Source organism: Eucyclogobius newberryi, unplaced genomic scaffold (genome assembly GCF_026437365.1).
Source record: "Eucyclogobius newberryi isolate DKJ021-1_F unplaced genomic scaffold, fEucNew1.0.hap1 SCAF_1, whole genome shotgun sequence".
NCBI lineage: Eukaryota > Metazoa > Chordata > Actinopteri > Gobiiformes > Gobiidae > Eucyclogobius > Eucyclogobius newberryi.
Genome location: NW_027315723.1, coordinates 49,298,863 through 49,319,021, shown reverse-complemented (window position 1 = coordinate 49,319,021; position 20,159 = coordinate 49,298,863). Strand labels below are relative to the sequence as shown.

Sequence of the window (20,159 nt, the reverse complement as noted above, 5' to 3'; positions counted from 1 at the left end):
AGGAGTCAGCCATATTATTATTACCACTATCATTTAAAAACTTCTTCAGACCAAACCAAACCGTTGTGTACTGGACGCTCCAGTGGAAACTATTCAGACCAAGACCAAAGACGGAGAACCAAAGACGGAGCTGGTCTCAAGTGTTAGGAAACATCTAAAGTACAAGACAAAACTGAGTGCAGAGATACTGGAGGGCTGTAGGAATCATCTCTGTAGTGTGCTTATGAAGGCCCCGTGCCCTGGGGTCCAGTGTGTGTGTGTGTGTGTGTGTGTGTGTGTGTGTGTATTGTGTGTATTGTGCGTGTGCCTCGCTCAGAGCATCCCGTCCAGGTTCTGCTCGGCGCTCTTCTTGTCTTTGCTGGTGGATTCTGAGGGGTTGTACTTGTTGTGGAAGTCTTTCAGAATGGTCACTACATCATGGTGACCAAAGTGCACCGCCTCGTCCATCGGAGTGTTGCCCCACCTGAAACAGGTCAAACAGATGAGCCCCCGTGTCCATGCTGACCGCAGACTGCCGTATGTCTGGCCCGTGCTCATGCTCCATGTAAAGGTGCAGAGTGAGAGAGCGGGACGTACCTGTCTTTGGGCACAGGGTTGACCTTGCAGGCCTCCAGCAGGAAGCGCACCACCTCACCGTGACCTACACCACACATGGATTTCACGTTACTTTTGTCCAAGTCATTGGCTGTACAAAACTCTAGTTTTCTGTACCTTCAGCTGCGGCCACATGCAGAGCTGTCCTGGAGTCGTAGTCTCTCTGCTCCATGTCCATGGAGGACAGGGCAAACCTGAGCACCACAACAGAGCACACATCACATTATGGATCAACTACATGACCTCCAGCTGAGTGATAGATCAAACCTTCTGAGAGCAGACACATCCCCAGTGTAGGCAGCAAACAGCAGGTTAATGACAGACTTCACCTAAGACCAAAGAGGACGAATGTTCAAATGCAAAACACTGAACATCCCCTGTACCTACACTGCAAAAAACACACTTAGTATTAGCACAGTATGAATGAGTTCTCAATATTCTCACCCTCTGGTCCCCTCCCTCTCGACGAGGGTCCAGCTTCTTTGCAAAGTGCCTCAGATTGTCATAATTATGGAAGTTACAAAGAGAAACCAGGTCCTAAAAGTAAAAAAGATGAATTAACTTCAAATGCAATAGTGTAACTCCTCCAAACTCACTGTGAACAAATCTTTTTCTTACAGTAAAATGTTCATGTTAATAGTGATTCAATTACAAAGAATCTGCAAAACATTGGTGTTTGTAAGTGTGTTTATCCTCATTGTAGTCCAGTCCCAAAAAGCCAAGAGTAAGCAGATGAGATGCTTGCAGAGGAGAATTGGTTTCAGCACCAGCTACCAAATCCCAGCCTACTGCCCAAAGCTGTGACCTACGTGAAGAATAATAACTGAATAGTGTCTTAAAATGTCTTTACCGTGCAGAACTGAATGCCCCTCACACTGTTTCCCAGTTTGTCCAGAGGAGGAGACCAGCACATGATGCCCATGACGTTTGGAACCACCAGCAGGATCCCCCCGGCCACCCCGGATTTAGCCGGCAGACCCACCTGTGCGAGAGGGTCAGTCTGACTCATGGAGATCACAAGAACAACGTGAACAATCCAGACGACACTTACATGGAACGCAAACTGCCCAGAGAAGTCATACATGCCGCAGGAGTGCATCAGGCTCAGAGTGTTTCTCACTGACTCTGGGCTCAGCACACGCTCTCCTGTGATTGGACAGAAGCCGCCATTGGCCAGTGTGGCCGCCATGACACTGGCACTCTCACAGGTCACCTCAATGGAGCACAGCTGAGGGCAACACACACGTCAGATACAGACAAACCTGTGAACACTGGCTACATATCGGACATCTGAACCGATGTGAGAGATTGACCTGGAAGTAGAAGTCCAGGATGGAGGTCATGTCTGTGCCCTCTGGAAAACACTGTAAAACGAGCATGTTACACAACTGAACTGTGTTGTCAGGGGCATCGTGTAGTTATTACCTTTTTCTCTTTCAGGTAGTAACCGATGGCAAAGTTTCTGTCTCCAGACTCTCGCTCTGACTGGAACCTGCGACATAGGGACAAAGCGAGGGTAATATGTACTGTACTGTACTGCACTGTACTGTACTGTACTGTACTGGCATGTACTGCACTGTCATGTACTGTACTGTCATGTACTGTACTGCACTGTACTGTCATGTACTGCACTGTCATGTACTGTACTGTCATGCACTGTACTGTCATGCACTGTACTGTCATGTACTGCACTATCATGTACTGTACTGCACTGTCATGTACTGCACTGTACTGTACTGTACTGTACTGTACTGTACTGTACTGGCATGTACTGCACTGTCATGTACTGTACTGTCATGTACTGTACTGCACTGTACTGTCATGTACTGCACTGTCATGTACTGTACTGTCATGTACTGCACTATCATGTACTGTACTGCACTGTACTGTCATGTACTGCACTGTCATGTACTGTACTGTCATGTACTGTACTGCACTGTACTGTCATGTACTGCACTGTCATGTACTGCACTGTCATGTACTGCACTTTACTGTACTGCACTTTACTGTACTGTACTGTACTGTAATGTACTGTACTGTCATGTACTGCACTGCACTGTACTGTCATGTACTGCACTGCACTGTACTGTCATGTACTGCACTGTCATGTACTGCACTTTACTGTACTGTACTGTAATATACTGTACTGTCATGCACTGTACTGTAATGTACTGTACTGCACTGTACTATCATGTATCATGAGTTGTTATCTGCTTCCGAAGAGTGCACACGCTTTTTTGCTCGCTCCGCTTGCTATCGCTGCTTTCCTTATTTATTTTGCTTTTTAATCAGTTTTTGTCTTCCAAACATTTTTGCTTTAGACTTTTTCAAGTAAACCAAGGATTTTAAGAACATTTTTCCAGTTTTAACGACATATCTGACGCCAGCGACATGTCCGGGAGAAGAAGGGAGAACTGTGAACGCTGTCGGAAATAACAACAAGAAATTAATGAGCTGAAAACACGGATATTTGTTTTGGAATCTGAAAAAGTTCTTCACGATACCATTCCTGTGTCAACCGACGGTAAGAAGAGCACACTTTTTACAAGAAAAACTGCTACTTTCAACCTAAACTGCAGTGACTCTGTGTCGTTTCCAAAACTGTCTAAAAACCAGAAAGACCAGGCTGTTTCTTGGAACAAACTTGGAGCAAAGCCTAAACGATACAAAGATAACGTAAAGTCACCTAAAATACAGCTCACCAACAGATTTTTACCACTTTCAGAGATGGAATTAAATGAAAAAAGGAAAGATGACGTGGCCAAAATACAGCGAGGAGGATCTGCCAAGGTCACGCAGATTGTTTTGGTTGGGGACGGCGCGATAAGTCACGTGACGCATGAAAAGATAAACACACATTCTTTTCCAAGCGCCACTGTTTCTGAGATAACGTCACTCCTTCCAAATATTATGGCTAAGCATGGAGGAGCTAAACAGCTGATTGTGCACGTGGGTGCAGTGGACATGCGGCGGGAACAGACTGAAGTTTTGAAAAAAGACTTCTTGAAGTTATTCGACGTGCTTGATAAAATGAAAATCAAAACATTCATAAGTGGACCTCTTCAAAACATCGACAGGAGGATAAACAAGTTTAGCCGGCTTCTTCAGCTGAACACATGGCTGTCCAAAGAGTGTTCACCGAGAGGACTACACTACATTGAGAACTTCTATCTATTCTGGAAACGAGAGGACCTGTTTAAGAGAAATGGCCCCCACCTATGCAGAGGTGGAGTGAGGGTGCTGACAGAGAACCTGCTCCACGCTCTGAGGCATTGGACTGGGCCTGGACAGGGTCCTGAGCAGATAGTTAGAGAAGAGAGGAATGAGAGAAGAATTCCTGCTCCATCAGCCAGAGACCGAGCCAATGTTTCAACATCAAAAGCACCACAACCTCAGCCTCCACCAAAGGATTCATCAGCAGCTGCTCCACCACCACCAGCAAAGGATTCAGCTCCAGCTGCTCCACATTCACCTCCACCGCCTCCAGCAAAGGAACAATCTTCAAAGGCCTTGCACCCATCTGTGACAAGCCCAACAACATCCCTGTCACCGCCCCTGCCTTCACACCAGCCCTGGGTTCCCCCTGCAACATCTACTCCCACTAAAGATTCATCATTCTCCTTCTCATCTCCACTCTCACCCATGGGCCTTCCCAGCCATTTTGAAAGTCTGATCAAATCAGGCATTAAGATGGCTCCACTCACGCCCAATATAGCAAGGGCTATGCCAATACTTATCAACTCTTCCCTGCACAAGCCGACTACACCAACAAAAGCCCCACCACCCATCCCCCCTCGCCTCTCACCTGGTCCCAAACTCTCCTTGGCTACAAAAGCCCCACCACCCATCCAACCTCGCCTTTCACCTGGTATCTCCCATAGCTAGGATGCACTGGGTCTCAGCGTTGCCGGGACTTATTGTCACATTAAAAATCAAACCAACCCGGGGCCCTATGTAAAAAGAGCCCCCCCTAGTGCTATTTCTGTAGTCACATCATCACACAGATGGAAAAACAAAATGCGAGTCAGGCCCAATCTGAGAAATGTGATTCATATTCCCTGTGAAAAGATAAAGCCCAGTCTCACTGAAACTAGTCTGAAACTTGCTGTGCTAAATGTCAGATCCTTATGTAACAAATCTCTCTTAATTAATAATTTTATTTCTTCTTATAATCTTGATTTTATGTTTTTAACTGAAACATGGCTTGACAAAAACACAGGAAATGTAGTTCTGATAGAATCTGCTCCACCCAACTTTAGGTTTGAATCTGAAACACGAGAAAACAAAAAAGGGGGTGGAGTCTGTGCTGTCTTTAGAGATGAAATAATTACCCGCAGGTTGTCTTTTGGGGTGTTTTCATCATTTGAGTATGTATCCTTTAAAATGGAGCTAAAACGGTCTCCATCCATTCTCTTCATTGTTTTATACAAGCCTCCCCAGCACTGCCAAGGTTTTATTGATGATTTTACTGAGATGCTTTCAGTCATATGCACAGACTTTGATGGTTTGGTCATTACAGGTGATTTCAATGTGCATGTTGATAATATTTGTGACAGAAACGCTAAAGAGCTTGATGCTGTCCTTGAAACCTTCAGTCTTACTCAGCATGTGAGAGGCCACACCCACAGCAAAGGGCACACTCTAGATCTCATAATTACAAAGGGGGTAAATATTTCAAATGTTAATGTGATCGATGTTGCTCTGTCTGATCATTTCTGTGTCTTCTTTGACCTGTCTGTTTCTCCCAAACCTCCGGTTGGTCCTGCAGTTGTTCAGAGGAGACACATAAGTGATGGCACAGGTGCACTGTTTATGGAAATGATAAACTTTGAAAATGTCTCATGTTCTAATGTAAATGATTTGTTGAACTCTGTTACATCTAGTGTTTTGAATGTTCTGGACACCATCGCCCCTATAAAGGCTAAAATGGTAAAAAATAAGCAGAAGGCGCCGTGGAGAAATGATGATTCGGTCAGGGCACAGAAAAGGGAGTGCCGCAGGGCCGAACGGAAATGGCGCAAGTCAAAGCTCCAGGTTCAAAAAGAGATTTACAAAGAAAAGCTGAACATGTACAACCTAATCTTATGTAGAACTAGGGAAAGATATTTTTCTGAAATAATTGGAAGCTGCAGTAACAACTCGCGTGTCCTGTTTGCCACAGTAAACAGATTAACAAACCCTCCAGCTCAGCTGCCGTTAGAACTCATTTCCACATCCAAGTGTAATGAGTTTGCATTATTCTTTAATGACAAAGTTCAGGGCATTAAAAATGCTATAAATCCCACAATGCAAAAAATTACCCTAAAACCACCAAGACACTTAGAGCTAACTCACTTTGCACCAGTAACTGATAAAACTGTCCATGAGATCATCACCAGTCTGAGTTCATCTACATGCTGCCTTGATGTGTTACCCACCAGATTTCTAAAGTCTGTGCTGAACAGTTTGTTAGCACCACTCACTCACATAGTTAACATGTCGCTTCAATCTGGAACATTCCCAATGTCTTTGAAAACTGCGGTCATAAAGCCTCTCCTAAAGAAGAGCAGTCTTGATGCCGCAGTACTGAGTCATTACCGGCCCATCTCTAATCTGCCATTTTGGGGCAAAGTCCTTGAAAAGGTTGTTTACCAACAGCTCACAGATGTCCTCTTAATAAACAACTCATTTGATGTTTTTCAGTCAGGTTTTAGACCTCATCACAGCACTGAGACTGCTCTTGTCAAGGTGACAAATGACATCCGCCTGAACACTGACATGGGCAAAGCCTCAGTCTTAATTCTGTTAGATCTGAGTGCTGCTTTTGACACTGTTGATCATGGGATCCTCTTACAGAGACTGGAGGACTGGGTGGGCATCACTGGCACTGCCCTAAACTGGTTAAGGTCCTATCTGGAAGACAGGAAGTACTTTGTTGAAATTGGTAGCTGTGTCTCAGACCACATGACCCTGACCTGTGGAGAGGTCAGGGTCAGTCCTGGGTCCTCTTCTGTTCAACCTCTACATGCTGCCGTTAGGTCAGTTGATACGCAGTGAAAATGTGTCCTATCACAATTATGCAGACGACACTCAAATCTATGTTTCACTATCGGCAGGTGACTATGGACCAGTAGATTCACTCTGTCACTGCATCCAACAGATCAGTGTGTGGATGCAAAACAACTTTCTCCAGCTGAACTCAGACAAGACTGAAATAATCGTTTTTGGCCCACAGAAACAAAGAGAAAGTGTTAGCGGTCACCTCCAGAGTCTCGCTCTAAAACCTACAAACCAAATTAGAAATCTGGGGGTAATAATGGACTCAGACTTGAACTTTAATAGCCACGTCAAATCAATAACTTCAGCAGCTTTTTACCATCTAAAAAACATTGCCAAAATCAAAAATATAGTGTCAAAACCAGATTTAGAGAGACTTATCCATGCGTTTGTCTCCAGTAGATTAGACTACTGTAACGGCCTGCTCACTGGCCTCTCCAAACGAGCTGTAAAACAGCTGCAGTACATCCAGAACGCTGCTGCTCGGGTCCTGACTAGAACCAGGAAGTATGATCACATTAGTCCTGTTCTCAGGTCTCTGCACTGGCTCCCTGTGGCTCAGAGAATAGACTTTAAAGCAGGTCTGCTTGTGTACAAGTCTCTCCATGGCCTAGCACCAAAGTATATCTTGGATATGTTAGTGCCATATGAACCATCTCGGACTCTGAGGACCTCAGGGACCGGCCTCCTGCTGGTGCCCAGAGTCAGGACAAAACATGGGGAATCTGCGTTTCAGTTTTATGCAGCTAAAATCTGGAACAGTCTTCCTGAAGATGTGAGACAGGCTTCTACTCTGACAATGTTCAAATCTAAGCTAAAAACAGTTTTGTTTAGCTGCGCATATGACTGAAAGGATTTTTTCTTTGCACTCTTCTCTTTTGTTTGTGATTTTATTAGTTTAGAAAATCAGTTGGATTGATAATTTTTAATTTAGTTAATTTTATTGTATTTCTGTTTCTGTACTTTCTTTGTGATTTGAATGCATTTTTCCTGCTGTGAAGCACTTTGAATTGCCTTGTGTATGAAATGTGCTCTACAAATAAACTTGCCTTGCCTTGCCTTGCCTACTGCACTATCATGTACTGTACTGCACTGTACTGTCATGTACTGCACTGTCATGTACTGTACTGTCATGTACTGTACTGTACTGTACTGCACTGTACTGTCATGTACTGCGCTGTCATGTACTGCACTTTACTGTACTGTACTGTCATGTACTGTACTGTTATGTACTGCACTGTCATATACTGCACTGTACTGCACTGTACTGTCATGTACTGTACTGTCATGCACTGCACTGTCATGTACTGTACTGTGCTGTATTGTACTGTACTGTCATGTACTGCACTGTACTGTCATGTACTGCACTGTCATGTACTGTACTGTACAGTCATGTACTGCACTGTCATGTACTGCAGTCATATACTGTACTGCACTGCCATATACTGTACTGCACTGCCATATACTGTACTGCACTGCCATATAGGCAAGGCAAGGCAAGTTTATTTGTAGAGCACATTTCATACACAAGGCAATTCAAAGTGCTTCACAGCAGGAAAAATGCATTCAAATCACAAAGAAATTACAGAAACAGAAATACAATAAAATTAACTAAATTAAAAATTATCAATCCAACTGATTGTCTAAACTAATAAAATCACAAACAAAAGAGAAGAGTGCAAAGAAAAAATCCTTTCAGTCATATGCGCAGCTAAACAAAACTGTTTTTAGCTTAGATTTGAACATTGTCAGAGTAGAAGCCTGTCTCATACTGTACTGCACTGCCATATACTGTACTGCACTGCCATATACTGTACTGCACTGCCATGTACTGTACTGTACTGTCATGTACTGCACTGTACTGTACTGCACTGTACTGTACTGTACTGTACTGCCATGTACTGCACTGCCATGTACTGTACAGCACTGTCATGTACTGCACTGTACTGTACTGCACTGCACTGTCATGTACTGCACTGTCATGTACTGTACTGTACTGTCATGTACTGCACTGTCATGTACTGCACTGTCATGCACTGCACTGTCATGCACTGTACTGTCATGTACTGCACTGTCATGCACTGCACTGTCATGCACTGCACTGTCATGTACTGCACTATCATGTACTGTACTGTACTCTACTGTACTGTCATGTACTGCACTGTCATGCACTGTACTGTCATGTACTGTACTGTCATGTACTGCACTGTACTGTACTGTCATGTACTGCACTGTACTCTACTGTACTGTCACGTACTGTACTGTCATGTACTGTACTGTACTGTACTGCACTGTCATGTACTGTCATGTACTGTACTGCACTGTCATGTACTGTACTGCACTGTACTGCACTGTACTGCACTGTCATGTACTGTATGGGGGAGTGACACTCACGTGGCGTTGCTGAATCCCACATACTCATTTCCAGCCAGTTTGTTCATGAAGTCCATAACCTGGAAACAAACGGCTCAGTCAAAGTCGTGTCAGAATGTGTCACTCAGAATGTGTCACTCAGAATGTGTCACTCAGAATGTGTCACTCAGGACAGAAAGTGTAGAATGTTTCATGCGTCACTTACATAGTCAAACTTCTCGGCGTTACTGGCCCCTTGCTGCAACCCAAACAGAGGCGTGTTAAAGGGGACGTCTCTACTGCACTACTGCACTGACATGAGCACTAGAGTACAACTACTGCATTACAGCTCTACAGACACTTACATTCTGACTATTACACCACTTTGCAAACAATGACATTATTAAACCCATTCATGAGATCAGATGGATTAGAACTAAAGGTGTGCTGGCTGGAGATGAGGAGGTGAAATCAAAATGTTAATTACCCTAAGAAATACAAAACAAATCAATCAGAATCATTTGTCTGCTGTTAATCTGCAGGGGGACTACTTATTGAAACAGCGGGGTTCAAGACAGTTAAACACTCACTTATTTTTGAATGTAACAAAGACCACAAATGATGACTTACTCTGTTCAATAGTACAATTAAAAGCTCTAAAACATAGTAATACATGTGCATAACTGATTGGGTTAGAGATATTATTATTGGGCCAACACAACGCTGATGGATCAAATTCAATTAGGGAAAATGAAGTATGGTATTGGAGCCGTTTTGAGTTGAGTGTACTGTTTATGTCCATAAACAGTGTTGGAGAATGCGAGTGATTAAAGAGCCGGTGAAGGCTAAAGCTGGTTACAGTCCAGACCAAAAAGGGAAAAGGATTAAAAAAAGGAAATTACCAACGTCATTGACCTGTTGATGTGGTCAACACAGATCCTAATGCTGGAAAATATGCAACAACACATCAAAGCACACAACGAGCCTTCAACAGGTACATCAGAAACAGTCTTGACTGGAGAAGAGCAGGGGCACATGCACGGAGCCCTGAGGGGACCCCGAGGGACCCCCGAGGAGGGACTCCCGAGGGACCCCTGAGGGACCCCCGAGGGACCCCCGATACACCAAGTTTAACCCCTCAGCAAGTCACGGAAATACTGAAGAATGATGAAACCTCTCAGAAACAGAAAGTTCAAGCAAACTTTAGAATGTGCCTAAAACAACAACATGCACTTGGTTCTGATGTTTAGAATAATGTACAGCTCTCTTACTGTATGGTTTTAATTGATGACTTTTACATGGTTCTGTACAAGATTAAGCTAATAAAGTCAATATTATTTTAAATACTATGAGATAACTCAAACTTAGTGTATTTCTAAAATGTATTGGATGTTTCATATTCTATCATGTGATGTCACACTGCCATGAGGGCAAAGGTCACCGTCATGACAAATATCCAAAAGGTCAATTCATAAATATTGAACCTGAACACTGACTATACCCTTAAACCTGTTACAACAAAACTGCATGTTAACTTTATTCATTTTAGCTGCCCTCATCTGTGTTAAATATGACTGGACAATAACATGTTGTGACGTCTCAAACCCAGCGATAAAGTCTTAAAACAATGATAATTTTGTTCTGAAAGTGCCAGATTATATTCCTCCTGTCGTATTAGCACAGTACACTTTATATGAAGTATAAGTCTTATATAGTCTCAGCAGGTGGCGCTGTTGTGTTTGTGGAGAGAGAATGGAAGAGGAAGAGCTCCCATGGACATGCAGGACGTTCTGGTGCAGGAAGCAGAGCAGTTTGGCCATCACCTCCACCCACACCTCCACCCACCTCCGCCCAGGCCTCCGCCCACACCTCCGCCCACACGCAGCACTCTCTAATCCCCTCTCATGATTATCTATGGACCTTAATCTGCTGCATTCACTAATCTGCATCACACGCGTTACAAGCACAGAGAGTTTCACCATCAGGTTTTACCACATCTTCAAAATGCACTCTTTATGCAGCCGGTAACTCCCACTCGCAGATGTACTCTTACATGGAACATGTACTAGATGTAAAGCAAAGTACACATACCTTTATGAGGGAGGTACAGACAATAGCTCCAGCATTGACCATTGGGTTGTGAGGTTTATCTGTGGAGCGGAACATTTAAAACACGGTATTTACTGCAAAATAAGTACTCGACAGCAGTAGACAGAATAAATGAATATAACCACCATCTTGACAACTGGTGTAGTTGAAGTTACTCACCCTCTTCATTGAGGAAGAGCTTGTTGAAGCGCAGACCGCTGGGCTCTTTGCCGATGAAGCGGTGGACATACTCTGTGCCGTGGTCATGGACAGCGATGGAGTATTTTAAAGGTTTCACACACGACTGAAGACAGAAGGGAACTTTGGTGTCGCCAACTGTGTGTCTAAATGACAAACATCCAAAGTAAGACAGTCGTAACAACTTATGGTAGAAGGGTTCAAAGTGAAGGCAGTTTACTGTTAAACTAGTATGACTCAGCAGTATTGTCCACTGTGCAAACAAACAAGCCAACATCTTGTTTTAAAAGGTCCTATATCATGCAAAATCTACTTTTCAGAGCTTTAACCCTTCTTACAGTGCTATTGGTCCTCAAATATGATCCCAAAGTGGTTTTTCAATAAATTCCTGCAGTTTTTAGCCAGAGAACAGTCTCTATCCTCCCCCTCGGATGAGCAGACTAACAGGGGCTACTGTGACATGCTTCCCTGTTTCAGCCCCTCCTCCAGGAACCACTCAGTTCCTATAAGACTGTAGTTACAGGAACCGGCTATTTTGGTACAGTTAGCTTCAACTCTACTTCTTTTGGTTCCAACGCTGCTGCCGCCTCCGTTTACACCCCCACCGTCTCCACGCGAGGCTACGTCACGGGGTGAGCTGGGGAGGCGGGTCGCTCTTGGGTTGGGCCGAATCTCAAACTAAACCGTCTGCATTTCCGGGTTTGTGAGCGGGCAATATTTCATAGCTATTATGTTATGAGTGCACAACACTTATGATCAAATATATATAATAGGGGGCCCTGCGACAAGTTGGCCACTGTCCAGGGTGTACCCTGCCTAAGGCCCGAAGTCACTGGGATAGGCTCCAGTCACCCGCGACCCCGAAAGGGAACAAGCGGTAGAAAATGGATGGATGGATGGATATATAATAGGGAAGACTACGAAACAAGGAAAATAGCATAAAACAGGATCTTTAATATTTCTTTTTTGTACAAATTACAGTAACTAAAAATCATGTGTAGAAAACTAACTCAAGTAAAGTAAGACTTCTATTTGTTTAGTTTCTTTGCAGTTGGGATCCAGAATACACACGTTTTCAATTCTTTGGCCTTTGAGTCTGGTCACCCGCCTCCGTCGCCCCTCGAGTCAATCATACTTCTCCCACCTCAGACTAACAGCGTTTGTGCTTCGCTCATTGATTCTGCAGAAATCACGTTTTTAAGTCTATGATATTTTTTGGCTCATCTACCTGTCAATCATCTGAACTCAGGGAGATTACAGCGTGACCAGACCAGTGCCTCGGAGGCGCTGCATGATCAGGTTTTAATAGTGAACTGTAATGTTAGCCCTTGAAGAGAGGTCCCTACTGTGAGCGTACCTCTGTCCATCCACAGTGCACAGAGCCACGGCCCACAGGTCAGGGCTGAAGCGGGCCAACTGGGGGATGTAATCTGCCACCTGTCGACACACATACACCTGAGTGATACACGGCACACACAAGGGTCCGACACAAGGGCCCGACACACCAGCACAAGCCTCTTACGTTCCCTCCTGGCATATTCTTGGCGTTCTCGTACAGTTCATCGATGTGGGCACAGAAAGGCTGAAAGTCTGGAATGACAAACTTCTTCCTGAAGGCTTGTGTGAGCAGCACGATGTTGCTCTGGACACATCTAAAACAAGAGGCATTATACAATCAGATTAAAGAGAATTAACAGCGACAATGACGACGACTTCAGTGCATTTCAAAATAACCCACAGCATTTGATTTATTTCACAATGTGTTCAATGAAGTTTATCTGTAGATATACATACACAAGGCAATTTAAAGTGCTTCACACAACAGGAAAAATGCATTAGAATCACAAAGAAATCACAAAACAGTTTAAGACATAAAAGAGAAGAGTGCAAATAAAATCCTTTCAGTCACATGACCAGCTAAAGAAAACTGTTTTTATCTTAGATTTGAACATTGTCAGAGTAGAACCTGTCTCACATCATCAGGAAGAATGTTCCAGATTTCAGCTGCATAAAACTGAAACACAGATTCACCATGTTTAGTCCTGACTCTGGCACCAGCAGGAGGCCGGTCCATGTTTATTCCTGACTCTTGCACCAGCAGGAGGCCGGTCCATGTTTAGTCCTAACTCTGGCACCAGCAGGAGGCCGGTCCCTGAGGTCCTCAGAGTCCGAAATGGTTCATATGGCACTAACATGCCCGAGATGTACTTTGGTGCTAGGCCATAGAGAGACTTGTCTCTTCTCTGAGCCACAGGGGGCAGTGCAGAGACCTGAGAACAGGACTAATGTGATCATACTTCCTGGTTCTAGTCAGGACCCGAGCAGCAGCGTTCTGGATGTACTGCAGCTGTTTTACAGCTCGTTTGGAGAGGCCAGTGAGCGGCCGTTACAGTCTTATCTACTGGAGACAAACACATGGATAAGTCTCTCCAAGTCTGGTTTAGACACTATATTTTTGATTTTGGCAATGTTTTTTAGATGGTAAAAAGCTGCTGATGTTATTGACTTGATGTGGCAGTTAAAGTTCAAGTCTGAGTCCATTATTACCCCCAGATTTCTAACTTTTTTTGTAGGTTTTAGAGCGAGACACTGGAGGTGACCACTAACACTTTCTCTTTGTTTCTGTGGCCAAAAACGATGATTTTGTCAGTTCCAGGTGCAAAGAAGACCCGTGTTACTGCTGGTCTCTAGTTTCACATGTCCTGAGCTCGGTTTTACAGCTGGTTCATCCCCAAAGTCAACAGGAAACAGAAACATCCGGAATGAGGTTATCGCGGCCTAATCCGAAGTTACAATTTGTGTGCTGCTCAGTGTATGAAGCCTCTAATCCTAGAGAAGAGACCCTCCGTGTGCCAGGGTCACATGACCAACTCTATAAATAGTGCAGGATGTGATGGAGCGCAGCACTGAGGCAGCACTGACGCAGCACTGAGGCAGCACTGACGCAGCACTCACGCAGCACTGACGCAGCACTGAGGCAGCACTGACGCAGCACTCACGCAGCACTGACGCAGCACTCACGCAGCACTGACGCAGCACTGAGGCAGCACTCACGCAGCACTGACGCAGCACTCACGCAGCACTGACACAGCACTCACGCAGCACTCACGCAGCACTCACGCAGCACTGACACAGCACTCACGCAGCACTCACGCAGCACTGACGCAGCACTGACACAGCACTGACACAGCACTCACGCAGCACTCACGCAGCACTGAGGCAGCACTCACGCAGCACTGAGGCAGCACTCACGCAGCACTGACACAGCACTCACGCAGCACTGACGCAGCACTGAGGCAGCACTCACGCAGCACTGAGGCAGCACTCACGCAGCACTCACGCAGCACTGACGCAGCACTCACGCAGCACTGACGCAGCACTCACGCAGCACTCACGCAGCACTCACGCAGCACTGACGCAGCACTGACGCAACACTGACGCAGCACTGACGCAGCACTGAGGCAGCACTGAGGCAGCACTGACGCAGCACTGACGCAGCACTCACGCAGCACTCACGCAGCACTGAGGCAGCACTGAGGCAGCACTCACGCAGCACTGACGCAGCACTGACGCAGCACTCACGCAGCACTGACGCAGCACTGAGGCAGCACTCACGCAGCACTCACGCAGCACTCACGCAGCACTGACGCAGCACTCACGCAGCACTGACACAGCACTGACACAGCACTCACGCAGCACTGACGCAGCACTGACGCAGCACTGACGCAGCACTCACGCAGCACTCACGCAGCACTGACGCAGCACTGACGCAGCACTGACGCAGCACTGAGGCAGCACTCACGCAGCACTCACGCAGCACTCACGCAGCACTGACGCAGCACTCACGCAGCACTGACGCAGCACTCACGCAGCACTGACGCAGCACTGACGCAGCACTGACGCAGCACTGACACAGCACTGACGCGGCACTGACGCAGCACTCACGCAGCACTGACGCAGCACTCACGCAGCACTGACGCAGCACTCACGCAGCACTGACGCAGCACTCACGCAGCACTGACACAACACTGACACAGCACTCACGCAGCACTCACGCAGCACTGAGGCAGCACTCACGCAGCACTGAGGCAGCACTGAGGCAGCACTCACGCAGCACTGAGGCAGCACTCACGCAGCACTCACGCAGCACTGACGCAGCACTCACGCAGCACTGACACAGCACTCACGCAGCACTGACGCAGCACTGAGGCAGCACTCACGCAGCACTGAGGCAGCACTCACGCAGCACTCACGCAGCACTGACGCAGCACTCACGCAGCACTGACGCAGCACTCACGCAGCACTCACGCAGCACTCACGCAGCACTGACGCAGCACTGACGCAACACTGACGCAGCACTGACGCAGCACTGAGGCAGCACTGAGGCAGCACTGAGGCAGCACTGACGCAGCACTGAGGCAGCACTGAGGCAGCACTGACGCAGCACTGAGGCAGCACTGACGCAGCACTGACGCAGCACTGAGGCAGCACTGACGCAGCACTGACGCAGCACTGACGCAGCACTCACGCAGCACTGAGGCAGCACTCACGCAGCACTCACGCAGCACTCACGCAGCACTGACGCAGCACTGACGCAGCACTGACGCAGCACTGAGGCAGCACTCACGCAGCACTCACGCAGCACTGACGCAGCACTCACGCAGCACTGACACAGCACTCACGCAGCACTCACGCAGCACTGACACAGCACTCACGCAGCACTGACGCAGCACTGACGCAGCACTCACGCAGCACTCACGCAGCACTGACGCAGCACTCACGCAGCACTGACGCAGCACTGACGCAGCACTCACGCAGCACTGACGCAGCACTGACGCAGCACTCACGCAGCACTGACGCAGCACTCACGCAGCACTGACGCAGCACTGACGCAGCACTGACGCAGCACTGACACAGCACTGACGCAGCACTGACGCAGCACTCACGCAGCACTGACGCAGCACTCACGCAGCACTGACGCAGCACTGACGCAGCACTGACGCAGCACTGACACAGCACTGACGCAGCACTCACGCAGCACTGACGCAGCACTGACGCAGCACTGACGCAGCACTCACGCAGCACTCACGCAGCACTGACGCAGCACTGACGCAGCACTGACACAACACTGACACAGCACTGACGCAGCACTGACACAGCACTGCCTGTCCACTGGAACATGGAGACGTCATGACCTTGTACAGTGCTTAAGGTCATTTCATGGTTTATAAACATTCCTGTTTGACCTTATTTTGAGTCAGATTTACAAAGATCCACCTGTGAACAGAAAGGAGAAGTAAAGTGAACATACTTCTTGAAGAGGTGTCGGTCTAGAGCTCCATCTGAAGTGGTCTTCACGGTCATCTTGAGCATCTCCATACATTCTTTAAGTCGGGGGTCTCCGGTCCGCAGCCCTGTGGATTTAAGAGCCTGTAAAAGGACACAGATAAGTAGAACAATCACAAGAACATGGGAACATTAGAGCATCTGTGGGTTTGGCAGGCTCACAGTGGTGAACTTATGCGCTGGGATCTTCTCCTGTCCCTCTGCGATGGTGTAGAAGAGCAGGTCCTCCAGGCTGGGCAGGACGCCTGCCTTCCTTCTCCTGCAGCAGACACACACACACACACACAGGGGACAGTGAGTGAGACTGAGAGGACACAGGGACACAGTTCTCAGGAGGTGAGTCACTGTTGTCACTGCTGTGGACACACTTACACTGGCCCACAGCAGCACTGGAACTATGTTGATAAAGAGGAGGATGGAAATGCATCACATCCATTTGCCATGGTCTTCATAATTATTATCATTATAATCCTTTTTATTTCCTTAATAATAATAATAATAAATAATAATAATAATAATAATAATAATAATATTATTATAGTTTTATTATTTTAATTAAAACAAATTATCATTATAAAATGTTGGTTTCTCCTGGATGTTGGGACTGGTGCTTTTCTGCAGAATAGTTCTCAACATTTTTACAAACACTGACAATGGGCCATTGTAATATTTAAAGCTTTCTCAGAATTCCAGACAGAAGTGCTTTGACTTATTTATGATTGTAGAGTGTGAAGTCAAAGGACTCTGTAATCACACCATAGACAAATGGAGGTGGAGTGAGTTGATCAAGTATGTTGTCTGATATAAGCTGTGGTCGGCACTACACTGTGTCCGACTCCTTCAGGCTGGAATTCTCAGCAGCTTCACTCTGAGCTGTCTGCAGGAGGAGGTTAGTGCTCTGGACGCTCGTAGGAGACATTCAGCTGTTAGAAGAGAGCTGTGTGTTTACACTCAAACTTACCTGAAATGTATAATGGGACACTATGTTAATGTGTAAGCAATCTCTGAGGTTCGAGTTCACCTGTTCTGTAATTAGACGCTTGATTAATGAAGTAAGACGGAGCAGGTCCCGGTCTGGAAATGAAGACGTGTGTGAGAGTGTAGCCTCCAGCTCCATCAGAATCTCACACTGGGCCCTAGTTACATGCTGCCAGGGCTCACACACCCACACAAAGACAGCCATTCACTCTTGGTTTGCTCTGGGCAGGACAGGACTCAGAGAGGACTCGGACAGGACTCAGACAGGAGGCAGGAGGACACACACATGCAGTATTTTTGACACAACTCCAAACTGCCTCATACTCGCTCCATTTCTCTTTTGACTATTTATGCTTTTGCCATAGAGTGGTTCTGACAAACGACTGCGTGGACATTCTGATGGGAGCTGTGGGCTGGGACAGAAGGTGCAGCCGAGGGGAGACCAGGGCCAAATGACACTTGCAGGTGAAGCAGAGGCTCTGGAGAGACAGCTCAGGGTTGGACCAGCAGCAGCACAATCAGGGAGGCTCTACTTCTACTGGAGACATCTAGCACTACTGAGAAATCAAAGCATACTTACAAAGGCAAAGCATAGCAGACCAACAACAGGAAGAGAACACAGGAATAAACGCACGTTAGTAAGAGGTACACACTTCACTCCAAACACACAATCCTCCTGCAAAATCTGCAAATCATCACAAGGGGCCATCTATGACATCATGTACTTCATAGACCTTCTGTATATACACATGTATGTGTATATACATGTATGTGTAGATAAAATAGGATAGGGCTGGGCAACATGGGAAAAAAGTGAATCACAACTTTTTTCCACATATTGATCATCTTGATTTTCATTTCAATTTCCATTTTTGTCTCATTAAATACTAATAAATGTGCTTCAATATTATTTACTCGTCCAAAGTCTGAACTCATTGACCATTAGAAATGATTGAATCACGATCTTGTTTAAATAGTATTAATTGCACAGCCCCACAATAAGAATGAAGTCCAACAGACTCTGGGAGATGCCCTCGACTTCAGTGGATACAATCTGTAAAGTTTGAAAAGTATTTGGGTCAGCGTTAAGGGCTGACCCTAACACATGTTTGTAGAACAATCCAGATGGGAAAGAGTAAAGAGAGATAAGAAATACAATTGTGATTATTATTGCAGTGGGTGTGTGATGATGAAACACGCTGGACTTGTGGCTGTGGCTTGTTAGTGAAGAGCATCTGGAGCAGTGTTATTACACAGATCCTGTCTATCATGGGTTTCATAAAACTGACTTTCATTTGTGCAGCCTCTAATATTTGCTGGAGTCTATGCAGTATAACTTTATCTGTGGCACATGTCATGATAACCAAATGCATGCACGCTGCTTACGGCCATCAGTGGTGTGAAAAGGGCTGTGCTGACGCGTTCTCTTGACTGAATGTGTGTGCAGTTTCCCAGATGTCAGGACACACAGCTCTGTGCAGCAGTGTTCTGACTCATGAGCTGGAGCTGAGCCAGGACGGTTCCGTGTGGAATCAGAGTGAGATTTGAGTGTTATCCGGTTTAAGAAAGCCTTAAAGACCTGCAGCAGACACAGAGCTCCTCGTCACAGCAGCCTGGGACGACTGCAGCAGCTACACACAAGACTGCAGTATCACAGCGTCATGGCGACTGTGAAGAGGCCCCTGCCTGCTGATCGCATCACAAATAGTAGTTAAATGTCATACAGTCAAATATCATACAATCAAATATAATACAGTCAAATATCATACAGTCGAATATCATACAGTCAAATGCATCAGCACAAAGAGTGTCACAGTGACAGACTCAGAACATGTGACACACACTAAAGTTAAAGTGAGCTGTGTTATCCTGGAGGAGCTTCATCCAAGAGGTCAGAGGTCGACCTACGTCACACACCACCGTGATGCAGCTGTGTGTTTGTTTGTTTGTGTGTGTGTGTGTGTATATGTGCGTGTGTGTGCATGTGCACGTGAGTGTGTGTGTGTGTGTGTGTGTGTGGAGTGATGTTTGATGCATAATTAAGCAGTAAAGACACATTAGCTATAGTAGCTCCTGTGTATGACATAGTTCACATAATAAACCTTATTACGCGTTTATCTTTCATTGACGCCAGTGCCAGTTCCACATGTTCCGACATCATCGCCTCTGACGTGATGCGGAGCTGTCAGAACTAGCCTGTCCGAGCAGGTGTCGCTGGTCACTTACTCCGTGGACTGGTTGGCCGCTTCATTTGGACCGTCTTCCTTGGAGCTGAAGCTTCTCACGCCGCTGTGGGCTGCTGCTGCAGCGGGCTGTTGTTGGAGCCTTCGCCCCGCGGCACTGAGCCTTCTGTCCGGCGCGTTTCCATTCACAGCCGCGGGGCTAATGCTAAAGCTACGGCTAAAGCTAGCAGCGGGAGCAGGTGCCACAGTGACCGCGGCTATCCGACCTGCCGGGCCTTTGAGCGGGCTTTGGAACAACTCTTTTAGAGCTAACGATGACCGGAGATGTAACATTTCAAGGCTTTAAATGACGTGTTTAAATACTGTAACTATCTCAGCGGCTGT

The 20,159-nt window shown here is 46.3% G+C and overlaps 1 protein-coding gene across 5 annotated transcripts; it reads right to left on the bottom strand.

Moving 5' to 3' along the window:
- Positions 1-311: 311 nt before the first annotated feature.
- glsa (glutaminase a) lies at positions 312-20,159 on the bottom strand. 5 transcript variants are annotated; one of them, XM_072448108.1, is made up of 18 exons: positions 19,819-20,159; positions 16,777-16,873; positions 16,580-16,698; positions 12,791-12,920; positions 12,626-12,705; positions 11,251-11,414; positions 11,074-11,132; positions 9,209-9,241; positions 9,025-9,083; positions 2,020-2,086; positions 1,908-1,958; positions 1,646-1,822; positions 1,445-1,576; positions 1,039-1,131; positions 862-923; positions 712-788; positions 577-640; positions 312-463 (listed from the first exon to the last, which is right to left on the bottom strand). In XM_072448108.1, exons 1-18 carry the CDS (start codon positions 20,106-20,108, stop codon positions 313-315), a joined length of 1,905 nt encoding a protein of 634 aa, XP_072304209.1. In that variant the 5' UTR covers positions 20,109-20,159; the 3' UTR covers position 312. The 5 variants fall into 5 exon arrangements, with proteins under 5 accessions (XP_072304209.1, XP_072304217.1, XP_072304225.1 ...); XM_072448116.1 differs by having other exon boundaries at positions 16,777-16,867; XM_072448124.1 differs by lacking the exon at positions 19,819-20,159 and adding an exon at positions 18,173-18,191.